Genomic DNA, 17,914 nt, shown 5'->3' with positions numbered 1-17,914 from the left:
GCTGCATCCACTCGCCCATCCCCCTGGTACCTGAGGGTCCTCACGGAGATGCAGTATTTCCACATGAGGCTCCACACGGCGCCGCCGCCGCCCTTCATGCCTGGCTAGCAGGGAGCGTGTGGCCGGGGGCCCACGGCACTGCCCTCCGGCCCCGGGCGGCTCCGGTCGGGGGGCTGGCTCTCAGGTCACTTCCTCCTCCATGGTGGGAAGGAGACAGAGAAGGCCTGGAGCGTGGGAAGGGGGAGGCCCCCTCGGACCCCCGCAGGTCCCAGCCTGTCCCCGGGGCCGCGGCTCTAGCCCCTCCCGGCCGAGTGGGGCTCGTACACCCGACCCCGCAGCTCTGCCGGCACAACCTCGCTCTCCTCGCCTCCTGCCAGGAGCCGGCGGTGGCCCTGGGCCAGGGGAGCGGTGAGTCACTGGGCGGGCCGGGTGAGGGGCGTCCACCCAGGGCCCAGGGCTGGCCCTCCGTCCAGAGGCCGGCCTGGGACGGGGAGGGAGGCGGGCGGGAGGCGAGGGCGGTCCGCATCCTCCGTCAGCTCCCCAGAGGCCTCAACCCAACACCCGCCCGCCGCGGCCCTGCCCACCGCGGCCAGGACGAGGGGGCTGTCTGCCCCAGCTCTGGAGGAAGCCTGGGTGGACGGGAAACAAAGACACAGCCGGCCGCTTCCCAGGCGCGCGGCTGCCCACCCCCCGAGGGTCTCCGTCTGGCGGGGGAGACAGGGTTGCCAGCCCCGGCCAGCCCACCCCTCGCTGTGAGATGACCCGGGGATGCCTGGCCCCTCCTTGGCCCCAGCCCAGCCTCATGGAGCCCTGAGCACGGGTCCAGGACTCACTTACTCAGTTCTCCTGTCTGCCTGATGGAGTGGATTTTATCACCAGCTCCACTTGACACATGAAGACCTGGAGGGGGCCGGGGTGGGACTCGGCCCAACTGAAGCTGCCAGGCACACCCTCCCCGGGGCCCCCGTGGGCCGGAGGAGGGACGCAGGGTGGGCTCCCCTTAGCCGGTGTGGGGTCTGGGCCTGAGGCGGGTCCCGGCCATTTCTGGAGGGGACCCCCGCTGGATGGAGCGCCCCGCCCTCGCCCCCTGCCAGCTGCTCCCAGGCCCAGCCCACGGTGGCCAGCGGGGGCTTCCCAGGCGAAGCCCCCGGGGACAATGACTCATGGCTTCTTCCCACCCACGGCCCCCAGGGAGCCCCCGAGAGCAGGTGGGCCCGGAGCCCACACGCAGCTGCTGTCCAGTGGCCCCCATCTCATCCTCCAGGGACCCGAGGCTCAGGGAGGGCCTCACCTGCCCACAGAAGGTCAGGGAGGCTGGGGCCAGGCCTGCCCGGGTCTCCGGCTCAAAGCCTTGTTCTGGGCCTGGCCCCCTGCCCGCCCCAGCCCCGGCCTGTGCAGGATGGGGAATTTTGCGGCAGATTCCAGCCCGATTCCCACAGTGGGGAAGGCAGCTGCACGCTCGTCTGGCCCCTACACTGGGAAAGAATTTTCTCTCCAAAAGGAAGCTGGGCTTCAACAGAAGCCATGGCCTCCTGCGGGCCTCAGAACCCAAATTCTCTCTCCTTGTTATCAGACACCACCACAGCGGGCCCCGATCCACCACAGGAGTCTTCCACAGCACTCCAAGGAAGTGGCGGCCCATTGTCTGCTCGGATGCCCTTGAATGCCCCCAGCGACAGGAAGCTCACTACCTCTAAAAGCTGGGCACTCCACCGACCTAAGGAAACGCTCCCTCGGGGCGAGCCGCCCTGCTGCTCTCCACAGGGGCTGCACTTTCTGAGCCACACCGAGCAAGCTCGGCCTTCCGGGGCTGGTCTGGCCTGTCCTACCGCTGGGAGTTTGTCAACACCTGCTGGGGGCGCGGCAGAGACTGTTCACACGTCTCGACCCGCCCCTGTGCTCAGGTCCACCCACTAACCATCCACAGACCCATCCATCTATCCGCACGTCCACACTCTGTGCCAACCATCCCTCCACCCATCACGGATCCCTCAGTCACCACCCCACCCCCAGCCTGGGCCGTCCCGCATCCCCGCAGGGTCATGAGCTGTGACAGGTGGTGGCAACACGCTCCCCTCGTCCGGAACCCGCCTCCCGCCCTCCCGGTCAGCCCATCGCCTCCGTCTTGGTCCCCGGGACTCCATCCTTCAAGTGTCGCATCCTTGGCTACTGGGAGCCTTGTCTAGTCCTGCCCCACACCGCTCGGGTGGCCCACGGGGTCTGGGTCCCCATGTCCCCCAGGTCCCAACGCCCCAGCTCTGGTGCAGACCCCCGGACCCCCAGCTGGAGGGGCATCTGTCTGGCGCTCCTCACACACTTGCCCTGTGCTGGGCACCAGTCGTGGCCGGCGCCCAGTTTGCTGTAGCGGGGCTCTCAGACGGAGCGCCACACTCAGGACCAGAGCCCAGGACCCCTGGGGGGGCCCCTCTCCAGCTCCCCTCCTTCTGGAGGAAACCCTGTCCCGAGGCGGGGCTTCCCTCCCTCGGCCTTACCGATGGGGAAACTGAGGCCAGGCGACGGGCATGGCTTTCTCAGCACCCAGGGTGTCACGTTTTCCTCGGACACCTGCTCCTGGGTGAGGATGGGCTGGGGTGGCTGTCTGAGGGTTTGGGGAGCCCCTGGGGTGACCCCACCCAGGGGGCCAAGCCAGGAGCCATCTCCCACGCGCCTCTTCACGGTGGCCCCTGACGACCTGCCTTTTGAAGCCCCGCAGCCCCAGTCCGCAGCCAGCACTCCAGTCCAGCCCGCACTCGCCCGACCCCGGCCTGGGGCTGGAGGGGGTAGAGGCTGTCACACAGCAGAGTGCCCGGGTGGGCGCCTGGGGGGGTGCGGGGGCCACCTGACTGCTCCCACACTGCCCCGTCCTGTTCTCTCTCACGCCGCCCCATCCCCAAGCGGTGGGTGTCACTGCCCCCATTTTATGGATGAGGAAACTGAGGCTCCAAGGGCCCTGAGGTCTCCTGAATGTTTTCGGCGGCTTGTCCTCGAGTAGAGGGACCAGAGGCCTGGTCCATCCCTGACTCCTTGGTTCCCACACGCGTTGTCTCTGAGTCTGCTTGCTCCTCTGCAAAATGGGACAGGCCTCCCTCCCCTCCGGGCTGTGATAAAGGATGAGCTGTGTGACCCTGGGCGCGGGACTCAACCTTCCAGGGCTGTCTCCTCTAGGACGGGGCGCGCGTGTCTTATTGAGAGCCCCTGGCGGGCTGGGCAGTGTGGGTGCGCAGTGAACTCTGTCCCCCTCCCCACCCCCCATGGACCGGGGCCGCCAGGAGGTGAGGGGAGGGCATGGAAGCCTTCACACCCTCCGCCGGTCCCTCTCACCAGCGGCCTGGCCAAAGCCCGGCATTGCGGAGAGCTGGCCGCCTGGCCACCCTCAGCCCATGACTCAGCTGGCCCCCTGGGGGTGAGGTCACTGCCGCCCCGGCGGAGGGAAGGACGCGTCTGTTCCCTGGGAGATGCCGACGCCATGGGGAACTGGGCCTGCGGGGGTGTGTGCCTGCTTGCGGGAGGCAGCATCTGGGTGGGGAGGGTAGTGTGCGAGGACCAGGTCAGGAACAGGCCGGGCGGGGGCGGGGGCTTACTTCTGGGGCCCGAGGGAGGGTCTAGGGACCCCAGGCCAGCCTCGGGCCCAGTGGGCATTGACCCCTCTATGGGCCTGGTGAGGAGCATCTGTGGTCCTCAGGCTCCGAACACCCCAGCTCCCACCTCTGCCTCGAGCCGGCCTGTCTCACTCAGCAAATGGGTGCCCCACCCGCTCCCTGGTGGTGAGCTGGGGTGACTGGCCCCAGCCCCAGCTGGGCCCCGGGACAGCCTCTCCAGTGCCTGCTTGGCCCTTGGCCAGCCTTCCCCAGCTAACCCGGCATTCTTCCTGACACCCAGCTCCCGCCCCGCGGCTGACCTCGGCCGGGCGGGCACGGCCTTCTCCACCCGCCACCTGCATGGAGCTTCCTTGTGCCTGCGAGTGGCTCCCACTCCAGGCACACCCCCAGGCCCACCCACCCTGGGCCAGGAACTCTGCACCCTTGGGCTGCAGGCGGAGCCTCCACTCTGCTCGGGGCCAGGGGCTGCATCCCCAAGAGCCCCGTTTCCCAGTGGGTGAGGCCAGGGGGAGACCCCGGCAGGGGTTCACTGCCCCGTCTCTGCAGGCACGGGGCCTGACGGGCGCCCCTGCCCACGGCTCTCTCTTTCTGGGTTCTTGTAACGGCTCCCCCCCACCTCAGGCCCAGGCAAGCGCCCCCCACCCCCAACCACTGCCAGCACAGGGGCCAGGCCGCCCCCTGCAAGCTCCCTGAACCGGCCCCCCCGCTGCTCACGGCCCAGCACGCTACACCGATCCCAGCGAGCTGCACCGATCCCAGCGAGCTGCTCCAATCCCAGCGAGCTGCACCAATCCCAGCGAGCTGCTCCAATCCCAGCACGCTGCACCAATCCCAGCGAACCCCCCGTTTCTGCCAGGACTTGATACGCCGCCCTTCCAGGCGCAACTCACAGGCCACCGCCTCCAGGAAGCCAATTATTTGCGTGCTTGCTCCTTCATCCACGTGACACGTTTTGGTCACCAGACACCACGTGGGGACTTGGAGAGCCTTGTAGCGTGGCGGACTCTCTGGTGGGAGTGCTGACCAGCTCCAAGGAAGCAAATAAATTCAGATGCCTTCCAGCAGTGACGGGGGCTCGCGGAAGAGGGATGACTGGCCCTGGTCCCCCCTTCCCACTGCCATCCCCCCGTCCCCTGAGCCGGCTGCGGCCTCTCTCTCCCTGCGGTCTCAAGTCTGCGGTCTCTGCTTTCAGAGCCCGCGGGGGCAGGGAGGATGTCCACGCAGCTCCGCGCTCCACACACCATCCGAATCGGCCCCACGTCGACCACCCAACTTGCAACCGTCCTCACCCCGCCCGTTTCCTACAGACGTTCCGACACCTGGGCTGGACGACACCCAAGCCCCGCGCCGCCGGCCTGACCCACGGCTGGGCGCGCGCAGGCTGAAAGCGAGGTGAGCATAGCCCCGTTTTCTGTCTCTGCAGCCTCTCCCAGCGTGGCCTGGAGCAGCGCCCCGCGTGTGGCGGGCTGAAAATCAAGGCACCTCCAGTCCTGTGACCGTCCTGCACCACCCCCAGCAGCGGGTGCCTTGCAGGGAGGGGGCCCTGGATGCGCCTATTTCCCAGATGGGAAAATGGAGGTCCAAGGCTGGTCCACGGGCCGGGTCACGTGGGGACCTGAGTTCCGCCTTCTCCTCCCGGGCCCGGGGGGTCGCTTGGGGGCAAGTGTGTTGGGGAGCAGCCAGAGAAGACCTTCACAAGGACCATGGTGGTGGGGGGCATGGAGGCCAGCGTGCAAGCCCCCTGTGTGTGCAGGGCCTCGCCCTGCCTCCCGCGCACACAGCAGGCTGCAGGGGACGAGCGCAGAGGCAGGAGCCACGGCGGGGCCTCAGGGGGCAGCGCGGGGCGCGGGGACGTGTGATGGATTCTACAGCCATTCACCCGCAGAGCCGCAGGGACGGCTGCTGGTCAGATGGGGGGAGGCACAGACCTGACGTCCAGGGGGCTGAACCGCGGGCGGATGGACGTCCCGTTCACGGAGAGTGGATGTGGGGCAGCGAGGGGGGAGTGGGCAGGGGCGATTGGGGGGGACAGGGTGGGGAGGCCCACACTCCCTCCAAAGGGAAAACCGTTGCTCTGTAGGAACGAGGGCTCTGGATTTTCACTAGTCGGAAATCCAGATTTTTTTCATAAAGACTCTTGGATTCTAGATGTTGGCAGTAAGTTCGAATCTAAAAGGCCATGTGGGCTATTTCTGGGCACATCAAATAAAGCAGAGCCGTGGCTGTCTGGCCCCCGGGCCTCTTGCACCCTTTGCTGCTTTCCCCGCGTCAAATTCACTGAGCTGCCCCCTCCTCCAGGAAGCCGCCGTGGCTGGTCCAGCTCCAGAGACGTGTGTGCCTCCTCGCAGCACTGACACCACCAGACTGGCAGTGACCTGTGTGTGTGTGCGCACGCACGTGTGTGCAGAGGCCTGGTGAGGACCGCTTCACCCCAGGCCAGGCCCTCAGCTCCTTACCTGCTCCCCGACACCCAGGCCGGCCTGGGCGGCGCCTGAACCTTCTCCGCCACCTGCCCCCAGTCACAGACAGTTCCCGAGGCCCTTACGGCGTCTCACTGAATACGAGCTAATGTTGGCCTTTAAGGTCAACTGGTTTAAAACGCTGGACCCTGTATCGGAAGGACTGATGCTGAAGATGAAGTTCCAATGCTTTGGCCACCTGATGCGAAGAACTGACTCACTGGAAAAGACCTTGATGCTGGGAAAGATGGAAGGCGGGAGGAGGAGGGGACGACAGAGGATGACCTGGTTGGATGGCGTCACCGACTCGATGGACGTGAATTTGAGTAAACCCCGGGAGCTGGTGATGGGCAGGGAGGCCTGGCGTGCTGCAGCCCATGGGGTCGCGACTGAACAGCAACATTCTGAAGAAGCTTCCGGGTCTAACTCCCAGTTAGTACAGGAGACGGAGGAGCGGGTGAAAGGACACGCGTGGCAATGACCACGTGACTCTGAGTGGGGGCGGGCGAGAGGCAAGCAGGCTGCCGTCTCTAACAAGCAACCCGCAGGCTGACCGAGGCTGGGCGCTTCCGGAGGGAGAGAGTCGAGCGGCTCTTGTGGTGCGCGGATCTCGATAGGCTCCCGATCTGAGCCAAGTGACGATAAAGAGACACTGCTGGAGATCACTGGGGAAAGCTGAACACGGCAAGCAGCGTGAGGCGGGCGGAAGGGAGTTGGCGGGATGGCAAGGCGGAGCGTTTGGGGCAGGCCTGTGGTTCACGGGGGGTGGCGGGGGGCAGGCTTTGAACCTGCCTCCAACTAGGTTTAAGTCTGCAAGCATGAAAAGTCTGCGACAAGGCACAAAATACCAAGTGACGAAGCTGGCTTTCGCCCCAAGTACGAGTCTTCTGAAAGGAAACTTTAGATCACTCCCCTACATGGAAAACTAGTATCACTTGCCGTTAAGTAGAGGGTTGCCATGAAAACAAGACAGTGTGATCTGGTTTCAGGGAGATCCTGTGTCCTACCAAGGGGGCCTGCTCACCCGCCGGCCCTGTTCCGAGGAGCCTGGGAGAGAGCCAAATGCCTGCACGCTGGTCCCGGGCCCTCCTGCAGGCAGACACTGGGCCGCAGTGGGTGTGAGAGCCACGCTTCCCCACCTTCCCCTTTCTCTCCACCACGGAGGGAGCGGCAGCAGGCGTGGGGGGCGGCACAGCGGGGCTCGGCCGGGACACGGCCGCGGGGGCAGCGAGGGCCACCCTGCGTCACGCGATCCGCAGTCACAGCGCCAGGCAGAGATGAGGAAGCCGAGGCCAGGTGGGGCAGCCACTGCCCAAGGTCACGCGGAGAGTCTTGATCGGGGGAACCGGGAGTGACAGGACTCCAGGGTTTCTGACCTGCAGCCCATGACCGTCAAATCTTCCCTTGTTGACAGGTGTTTATTGAGCACCGACTGTATGCGAGGCAATGGGGACGTGGGGCAGGGGTGAACAAGACAAAGTCCCGCAGAGCTGGCACATGGAGGCGGGGTCCAGAGGGCACGTGCTAAGCAAGCGAAGGAGGTCATTTCCAACGCCCGTGAGGACGCTGAGGAAACCAACGGGAGGCCACCAGGGAAACGGGGCTGTGCTGGGTCAGGAGACGGAGGACTTCCCTGGGGAGGCGTCCCTCAGGCTGAGATCTGAAGCGCCAGGAGGCAGGGGCACAGGAGAGGCGAGGCCCTCAGCAAACCCGGACGCTGTTGTTTTTCTTTCCCCCCAGCTTCGTATTCTGAGTTCATTTCAGACTTGAAGTTGCAAGACAAGGACAAAGAATTCTGCACGCCCTTCGCGCAGATTCCCCACGTTAACAGTGTATCCTGTTTATTATCATATTCCTTCTCGCCAGACCTGTGTGCATGCACACACACACACACACACGCTTACAATCAGCGCTGTCTGAGAGGAAGCTGCCCCCCTCGAGTCCTTGCCACATCGCGTCTTCCCTGAAAACAAGGGTGCTCTCTGACAAAACCAAAGTACAGCCTCCAATGTCAGTTCAATAGCACTATCTAATCCTCAGATCTTTCTCAAAGCCGCCAGCGGGCCTAGCAACAGCCTCCGTGGAGAAACAGTCCCTGATCTTAGTCAGTCAGTCAGTTCAGTCGCTCAGTCGTGTCCAACTCTTTGCGACCCCATGAATCGCAGCACGCCAGGCCCCCCTGTCCATCACCAACTCCCGGAGTTTACTCAAACTCATGCCCATCGAGTCAGTGATGCCATCCAGCCATCTCATCCTCTGCTGTCCCCTTCTCCTCCTGCCCCCAATCCCTCCCAGCATCAGGGTCTTTTCCAATGAGTCAACTCTTCGCTTGAGGCGGCCAAAGTAATTGGAGTTTCAGCTTCAGCATCAGTCCTTCCAATGAACACCCAGATCTTAAGCTCCTCTCAAACCCACGGAGGCCACTGTGTCTGCCAGACAACCTTCGAGGGGAGACCAGTCCGGCCCTTTGCGGGCAGACCATGCAGCCCTTGGACCGGCCCCCTCAGGGCCTGCCTGTTGGAGCTTGAGTGAAGCCAATAGGAAATGAGCACTGTATATACACCTACCAAAACAGCCTCCCTATTTTTGACCCAAGGGGAAAAGTTAATAAACCTTTAACTGGAAAAGATGATTGTAAGACAGCTCGCGTTGCCTGATCTCTTGCACGTTGCCATCAGCCCCCATAACCCACCCTGCAGGGCACAGAGGGCATAGTCCCTTGGAAAAGACTGCATAGCAAGGCGGGGTCGTGAAACGAACGCCAGCCCGTCTTGACGTGCAACTCTGACATTTTGTTTACCTGTTTGCTGAGTTTCTTTGCTGCCCATTTACATTTCACACCCGAGCCAAACGCCTCACTCGCCTCGCCCGGGGTCCCAGCCCTGCCCACCACATGCCACACGCAAGGGTTCTGCTGCTGGGCATGCGCTCTGTGCCCATCAAGACACGATAAACCTGAGGCTGGGTCCTTGTACCCGCGTCACGGATGAAGAAGGGGAGGTCCTAGAGAAGTCGGCTAGGGCTGCAATCACAGATTCCCCAGGCCGGGAGCTCACGCAACAGAACTCGTCTCACGGTCTCGGAGGCCAGGGGTCTGCGGCCAAGATGCCGGCAAGGCTGGTTTCTCCCGAGGCCTCTGTCCTCAGCCTGCTCACCACGCCCCGCACGGTGCACTAGTCAGGATTCTGGAGAGAAGAAGCACCGTCAGGGTGTGTGTGTGCACGTACGCAATGTGTATACTTGTTATCCACACACACATACGTACACACATGATACGTTTATCTATTGCAGAGAGAACGGGCCCGCACTGCTGTGGAGGCTGACCAGTCAGATCTGCAGCTGGTGAGCTGGAGACCTGGAACTTCAGAACTGCCAGGAAAGCTGATGGAATACTTTCCATCCCGATGCTGGGAGAACTGACATCCAGGAAGAGCCCACGCTTCCATCTGAGTCCCGGACGCAGGAAAACACGGTGTCCCACTCGAGGGCCACCAGCAGGTGTGGTTCACACTCACGCAGCTCTTCTGTCCTGTTCGGGCCTTCAGCTGATTGGACGAGGCCCCCCACATCGGGGAGGGCAGTCTGTTCTGCTCTAGGGATTTCAGTGTTACTCTGACCCAGAAACACCCTCACAGACACACCCAGAATAATGCTGAGCCAAATATCTGGGCACCCCACGGCCGGGAAAGCTGACGCATGAAATTAACTATCAGACCCGGGCGTCTGTGTGTGTCCTGATCTCTGCCTCCCACAGGGACAGCCGTCCCATTGGAGTAGGGCCACCCGAGTGACCTCATGTCACCTGAATTGCCTCTTTAGAGGCCGCATCTAAAAACGCAGGCACACTTGGAGACACGGGGTTAGGGCTTCACTACTGACCTTGCCCGCAGCAGGCCCTGACAGGGCAAGGGTCTCAGCTCAGAAGCACGCGGGCCCAGTTCTCCCCTCCTCTGAGTTGCCTGGGGCCCTGGAGCCCCTCAGGCAGGCTGACGCATCCATCAATGGCCACCAAGGCCCGGCTGAGGTGCAGACCGCGGCTCAGTATGGATTGATCTCACGTGCTACACTGGAGGCAGGCGGTGTCCGCCAGGAGCGCCCAGCGGGTCTTGTCCTGGCAGCAGCACTCCCCCGAGTAAAACCTGCGTGACTAACACCCATGTCCCCCAGCCTCCGGCCGCCAGCGGGGGAGAAGCGGTCATTCAAAGGCCAGGAGCCCTGGAGCCCACCGACACCTGCAGCGTCTGCCTTGTTTTGAGTTTCTTTCTTTATTTTGGTTGCGCTGGGTGTTCACTGCTGCACGCGGGCGTTCTTGAGTAGTGGCGAGGGGGGCCACTGCCCGGTGGCAGGGCGTGGCTTCTCATTGCCGTGGCCTCTCTCGTTGTGGGGCCAGCTCCAGGGTTTGCGGGCCTCAGCAGCTGCGGCGCGCGGGCTTAGGTGCTCTGCGGCACGGGGGTCTTCCTGGATCAGGGACTGAACCTGTGTCCCCGGCATCGGCAGGTGGATTCTCAACCACTGGAGCACCAGGGAAGGCCTGCGGTGAGGGTCTGCTTAAACGCCCCCCGGATGCGCCCAGCAAGGACACACTGGCGTCCCACCGACGACACTCATTCTTCTCTCTAACCTTGGACTGGGTTCAGCTCTGGCTGCTGGATTCTTGAATCTGTACCGATTATTCAGCCAAAGACAAGCTTCTCAAGGCCTCCGGCAAGGGGGACAACGTGAGCCTCTGGCGAGTTTCTCGCTCCCGCCTCTCACTGGCCGGGCAGAAGCACCGAGGTGGGGCTTGTGGGGGTGGAGGGGTGTGTGAGGTGTGCACACTTGCACGGCCTGGCACACACACTGCTCCTGCTGCCCGCCCGCCCCGGGGACTGCCTCCCCCGAGAGGGTGCGCTGCACCTCTCTGGCCTCGGGGGGCCTCTGCGGCTCACCAGCAAAGCCTCCACGGGGTCAACGCTCACGCTCTGCCATCCTCACTTCTGCTCCGTGCCTGTTCTGCAGAGAGCCTCGCCTCCCCTGCGGAGGAGGGAAAACCCTCTTCAGCCCTCAAGGCCCGTGTCTGCTCGTTCGGGTTTTCCCAGAAGAAATAACCGCTTCCTCTCCTGAGTCATGTCCACGCTTTCTCTGAACTTACTTCATGAGTAAAAAAATAAATACATAAAAAGAAAACCCACTATTTGCTGAGAGCCACCTGTGTCCCGGGCACATTAGGTCCTCTTCCTAAGTCCGTCTCAGCTCATACCTGGAGGTCAGAGAGCAGAAGTGACTGGGAATCACTGTGTCGTGAGACGCTAACAGCTGTGGACAGCAAGCCAAGGGACGTCTGAGGCCTGATCACAGAAGCCAGCACCTTCTCCTTGGCTCTGTCTGCCCCCACTCCCTATTCCCTTGGGCACTTGCTCCGGGGTGCCCAAGAACTGATGCTTTCAAAGTGTGTGGTGCTGGAGGAGACTCTTGAGAGTCCCTTGGACTGCAAGGAGATCCAATCAGTCCGTCCTAAAGGAAATCAGTCCTGAATATTCACTGGAAGGACTGATGCTGAAGCTGAAGCTCCAATACTTTGGTCACCTGATGCGAAGAGTCAAGTCACTGGAAAAGACCCTGATGCTGGCAAAGACTGAAGGCAGGAGGAGAAGGGGACGACAGAGGATGAGATGGTTGGATGGCATCATTGACTCGATGGACGTGAGTTTGAGCAAACTCAGGGAGCTAGTGAAGGACAGGGAGGCCTCGCATGCTGCAGTCCATGGGGTTGCAGAGTCAGACACAGCTGAGCAACTGAACAACTCCCCTTTTCTCCGGACACTTGGTCTGGGAACCCAGCCACCAAGTTGTGGGGAAGCCCAGGCCACATGGAGAGGCCCCGTCTAAGTGTCCAGCTCTCAGCCTGCAGCAGCCGCGAGGTAAGCGGGTGGGTGGGTGAGGCCTGTGAGGATCCAGCCCCCTGTCTTCAAGGAGCCCTGTCTGATGTCAAGCAGGAGACCAGACAGGAAAACGCACACTGTCCCTGAGGGAAGCCACGGCGAGTGTGGGGTGGTCTGTGACAGCCACGGCAGGCGGAGCAGCCGCACGGGGTCAAGGGCTGCACGGGGTGACCGCGGGTGTGGCCGCTGCTGCGTGGAGCCGGTCACGTGGACTGCAGTGACCACACCTCATCTCCGTGACCTTAAGACGGTCACTTGCCCTCATGGGGCCGTCGTTTCCTGGACTGAAACATGAGGACAAAACAGGTTCTGTTTCGTGAGGTTGCCGTGAAGATTCCTGGAGACACCACGCAGGTGGCATCCAGCCCCTAAACAAACAGCCGAGGAAATAACACAGTGACGATGATCCAAGGACTGGCCGGATCGGACCCCAGCCTGCCTGACGGCAGAGCCTGCTCTGTGCCCTCCAGTCGCAAAGTCTCGGGCGCTGAACCTGCAGACGCCTGGGCTCAGGGGTGCGTGCAGGCGGCCTCTGACCAAGCCTGAGTCTCTGTGTCTGGTTTCCCAGGCTGGGAGCTCAGCGCTACCAGACTGCCACAGTCACAGGCTGCGGCCATGGTTGGGGACCTCTCTCCAAAGTTAGCGTCTTCACGCTGTGATTCCCATACACCTGGCCTCTGCTAAGTCCAGCAGAAGGGGATGGTGAAACCTGCTCATTAGGCAGCAACTTGAATTAGCCCTACATCTGAAAGCCAGGGGTGGCATCCACCATGCTCTCAGAGGGGAGGCTCAAAGTCAGGTTGTGGGAAAAGAAAACACACAGTTGTAATCGCCCTCGAAAATCCCTAACCTCAGAGGACCTGGAACTACAGACACCGAGGGAACAGCCGTGCTTGTCTGGCTTCTGCTCCGGGATGCCTGATGCTGTGCAGCGCTGGGGTGGAGGCCCACACCGCTCACAGTCTCCTCTCTCTCTATTTATTAAAAACATCACCCGGTGGCTTCCCCGGTGGTCCAGTGGGTAGGAATTGGCCTGTCAATGGAGAGGATATGAGTTTGAGCCCTGATCCAGGAAGACCACACATGCCATGGGGCAACTACACCTCCTCGGCCATAACTACAGAAGCTGGAGTGTCCCAGAGCCTATGCACGCAACTGCAGGGCAGTCCCTGTTCACCGCAAATAGAGAAAGCAGGAGGGCAGCAAGGAAGACCCAGTGCAGCCAAAAGCAAATAAATACAAATTTAAAAATAAAAATAAAACACTGATTATGATTTTGAAAAAAAAAATAAAAATAAAAACATCACCCGGCTTTTGACACCACGTGTAGATCAGGATGCAGAGGCTCGGGCCTTCACCACCGGCTGTTGAGGATACGCACCGCGACACCGCCTTCGGAAAGCGACTCTGCAAAGCCCGGCGGAGCTGAAGGGACTCACGCACCGCCCTGGGACGAGCCCCACACACTCCACACACGTGTGCAAGGAGAGCATGCAGGAACACGCGCTGCAGCCCTGCCCGGAGCATCAACAGCGAGAAACCACCAAGCCCACATCAACCGCAGAGCAGTGGACTGCGTGCTCCACACCAGCGAAAACGAACATGAGGACTACACTTGGCCGCACGGATGACTCTCACCAATGAAGAGGGGAGTGAAAAGAGCAAGTTGCATCTTGAACACCTATCTTCACAACCACATTCACAGCGGCATCACTCACAGCAGCCGTGAGGTGGAAGCAACGTGAGTCCCTCAACAGATGAAGAGACAGAACGTGGTGTATGCACAGGGTGGAATATTACACGGCCTTGAAAAGGAAGCAAATTCTGACACAATCTACGGTAGGGAGGAACCTTGCGGACATCGTGCCGAGTGAAACAAGCCAGTCACGAAAGGACAGATCCTGAATGACTCCACTTTGGCGAGGCCCTGCTGCTGAGGAGCGCCCAGCCGTGTCCAACTCTTTGCAACCACGTGGCCTGTAGCCCGCCAGGCTCCTCTGTCCATGGAGTTCTTCCAGGCAAGGATACTGGACTGTGTTGCCATTTCCTACTCCAAGGGATCTTCCCGGCCCAGGGATTGAACCTGTGTTTCCTGCACTGGCAGGCGGGTTCTTTACCACTGAGCTACCTGGAAAGCCCCTATGAGGTCCTGAAAGCAGTCACAGAGACAGACAGTAGGATCGGGGGCAGGCAGGGGTTGGGGGGGAGAGGAGTTAGTGTTTCCTGGGGACCGAGATTCAGTTTGGGAAAAAGTCCTGGAGATGACGTGGTGATGGTTACAGTAACAGTGTGAATGTGCTTAATGCCACTGAACGGGACACCTCAAAATGTCTACAATGGTCAATTTTACGTTATGTGTATTTCACCACAATTAAAAAGTTAGAAAAAGTAGCTTGCAAGTTATGACACCATGCAAGTAAAGTTGCAGAACTTGTAGAACAATGCTTTGTATTAGCAAAAGTATAAAAATGTGCACGCGCCTGGCGTGCTGCAATCCATGGGGTTGCAGAGTCGGACATGACTGAGCAAGTGAAATTAACTGAACTGAAATAAACACACCAGACGGGTGAGGGAGGGGCTCCTGCTGAGGCTTAGCTCTGGGGCGTCGAGGTGGTATTTGAGGGGAGTCCACAGGGCCTCCCACCACATCCGAACAGGTTATTTCTAAAGCCAGGTGGTGGGTATACCACTCTACCTGTCTAGTCTCTCTGCCCACCCGAACAGTCCCACTGCCGAGAGTCCCCTGAGGTCCGCCAGGCTCTGGGGCCTGGGGACAGGGCCCTGTGCCTCTCACGATGGCCTCTGGGTCACAGCTAGGGGCTCTGCAGGGCAGTCATTGCCCAGGCAGAAGGCACAGGTGCTGAGAACATTCTGCTGCGCTTTCTCGCTGGAACGAGAACCTCCGCTCTGCCGCAGCCCCAGCCTCTGGCAGGGCTCCAGGATTATTTTACATGAATTTAAGATCACTAATGAAGAATAATTAACAACTTCAAGGGAGCCTGGCACACCCTGTGTTTAGAAGTGGTTAATTATGCATTGTCTGCAAAACAGCCTTTTCATACTCCGAAGTTTTGGGTCGCTGTTTTAAACAGCGGGATATGGCACCAGGAAAAAAGCCAAGAGGCTCCGTGCGCCAATTTCCTGGGGTTGGCTCTGTTTGGGCAGGGGTGACCCCAGCTCCCGAAGCCCCCTAAGTGAGGCATCTTAAGTGCTCCCCCGGCACCGGCCCTGCCAATCCCCCAGGAGCCGTGGCAGGTGGGCCAACCCCTCCCCCACCCCTGGGGAGCAGTCAGCGCCCCGCCAGGACGTGGTCTGGCCATGAGGACTCCCGTCCCTGACTGGTAGGTCACCACTATTTATGGACACGAACCAATGGAGAGAGGCCCGACCCCCGCCGGAGCATCTCCTTGGCTGGCCGCATGCAGCCTGTGAAATCCCTCGGTCCCCCGACGGGCCCTATCACTCTGGGCCAGCGACTTCGCCCCCCTGAGTCTCGATTTCTTCACCTGGAGAATAGGACAATGGCTTCGCGGGGTTGGTGGGCTTAGAGCTACGCCTCCCACGTAGCAGGTGCCTCTGCATCACTGCCCAGCCTGCCTGCCTTTCCAGCCTCATCGCCTGACCTCCCTGCTGACGCCAGGCTCTGACCATTTCTTAATCACGCCAGGCTGCGTCCTTCCTCCACATGGCGGCTCTCCACCTATTGCACCCTTCCCTGTCTTGAAAAATCCTGCTCCTACGTTCAGACCCAGCTCAGAAGACACCTCCTGTGGGAAGCCTTCCTAGATTTCTCCCTCATGCCGCGGGTATTTTCCTGCTCCCTCTATTTACCCCCATCCTTAACCTTCACGGCTTGTGAGTGGGTCGCTTTCTCCTTGCAGTCTGGGAGCTCCTTGAGGACGATGTCCCCGTTTGTCTCTGCACCTTGAGAAGACCGCACCTGCTCCTAGAACCTCCCATGGTGGGCAGGTCCAAGAGGACTCTCAGGGGTTGGCCGTGGAGGCCGAGCCGGGCCTCTCCCGGGGATCACGTGACTCCCAGGGGTGACTCTCATAAGCATGCGACTCCGCCCTCAGCACCTTCCCGGGCTCCTCACCGTGCAGAGCCGGAGGCCCAGCCCCCGGCCTGGACTCGGGTCCCTGGCGCCCCTTCTCAGCTCTGTGGCTTCTCATGGCCCCCCTCAAAGATACCTGCCCGCTGGAAGCCTCTGCGGTTTCCCACGAGCCTTTCCCTCTGCCTGGAACACCCGTCCCCGCCTCTGGGCCCGGCCGACTCCTGCAGACACGTCACTGTCTGCTCAGCCGTCACCTCCTCTGTGCAGCCCCACATCCAGATCCCCTCCTCCCACGGTGTCCGCCTGACCCTGGAGGGGTGGAGCCCGGCTCCCTTCATCCCTCCCACCCCAGGACCTTGGCACCCTCCTTGCCTGAGCTGCGCAGCCTCGAGACAGAGTCCACCTCGGAACAAGAGAGGCCTGGGTCCGAACCCTGGGGTCATACTTACTTGGCCGCCTGCCCTTGGGTCTCACCTGCTCAAAGGGGAGCTTCAACACCCCTGTTGTAGTGGGGATGAGGACTGACCACGGCTTGAGGTGCAGCCTTGCAGACACCTAATCACTACCAGTCGGAATGTTCCAGGAGCCCCAGGCCCCTAAGAACAAGCTCCCCGGCTGGCGGGAAGGGTGGGCCCACTTGCACATGTGGAGGACGCACGGGTCAGAAGTGCGGCGGGCCGCCCTCCCTGGCACCCACCCAACAGCGGCGACCTCCTTTCTGAGGCTGCTGTGAGACCCTCAGACCCGCCGCCTTCGCAGAAAGCCCTGGGAGAGAGAAGAAAGGCTCCCACACTTTCCCAGAACTGCTCGCAGGCCAAGAGCCGCGGACGGCACCAAGTGTGAAATCAGGAGAAACGGATTCCCGTGGAACAGCCGGCGCTCTCACTCCGCCCCACCGTGAGTCCCTCCGGCCTGGGCACCGGCCTTCCCCAGCCAAGGTGTGTGAGTCTGGGCCCCGCGCACCCGCGGAAGGTACCGTGGGCTTTACTAACATTGGGGCGCACGTCTGCACCCGCGTCATGTCAGGGAGCAGTCCCCAGGTGCCACTCCCATGGAGGCATCCATGGGAGTCCATGGGAGGGGTCCAAACCCCTCCAGACGGGGCCTACTGAGGCTCAGAGAGGGAAAGCCGTCTGCCCAAAGTCACACAGAGAGCAGGGGGGGTCTGAACTTGAACTCCAGAGTCTTCTGACTACTTCCTGACCAGGGAACCCACCCCGCAGTGTGCCTCCCCACTCCCCAAATAAGTCTCAGAACTCTGCTCGGGATGCAGGCCGTCAAACTCCATAGTCACACGGGCCGTCGGCAAGGTCAGAGGATGCGGACCGCGGCACGGCCGGGGCCAGCGTGCGGACGGCCCTGGGGTGGGATTGGACGGCTCCAGGGCCTGCTCCAGCAGCAAGAACAATGAAGCTCAGCTCGCAGCCACAGAGCGCTCAGGGGTGACCCCTCCTCTGCAGAAATCCTACCAGTTTCAGGGCTGGAGCGGGAGGAGGGTACAGTCAAGCCAAGTTGGCCCGTGGTCCTCAGAGGTCCACAGCAAATGCCCGAGGGGGCTGGCCCTGGGACAGGGAGGCCCCGTGGGTGTCCACGGGGGCCACAGTCCTGCCAGCCGCGCTGCCCCGTGGCAGAGGCCCTCCCGGGCACCTACCTTTTATAGACTCCGTGCAGAGGCTGCAGGCACAGAAACTGCCAGTAATCCAGGCAAAAGGCCTTGAACTTGAGCATTTTCGCCCTCTGGTCCCGGCCAGACTCTGGCAGCACCTCCGCTGGGACTCAGAGGAGGTCTGACGGAGCTGCAGGACTGGCCGCCCAGCTCCTGGCGGCCGCCTGGGGCCAGCTCACAGGGCCCCGGCGCCCCAGCCTCCGATACAAAGAGCG

The 17,914-nt window shown here is 61.7% G+C and overlaps 1 protein-coding gene across 2 annotated transcripts in view; it reads right to left on the bottom strand.

Moving 5' to 3' along the window:
• Nucleotides 1-17,914, bottom strand: part of IQSEC1 (IQ motif and Sec7 domain ArfGEF 1) — a 142,147-nt gene that overhangs the window by 98,128 nt on the left and 26,105 nt on the right. Inside the window, exon 1 of one of the 2 annotated variants that reach the window (XM_043886878.1) lies at nt 31-409. The exons of the other annotated variant lie outside the window; for it this stretch is intronic. Coding sequence (XP_043742813.1) covers nt 31-98 — 68 coding nt within the window. The 5' untranslated portion in view covers nt 99-409. Of the gene's footprint in view, nt 1-30; nt 410-17,914 lie in introns of those variants that run through there. 2 annotated transcript variants of the gene reach the window in all.

The sequence above is a fragment of the Cervus elaphus genome, chromosome 24 (assembly GCF_910594005.1).
Source record: "Cervus elaphus chromosome 24, mCerEla1.1, whole genome shotgun sequence".
Taxonomy (NCBI): Eukaryota; Metazoa; Chordata; class Mammalia; order Artiodactyla; family Cervidae; genus Cervus; species Cervus elaphus.
Note: the sequence above shows the minus strand (reverse complement) of the source record. Positions and strands in the feature narration are given on the sequence as shown.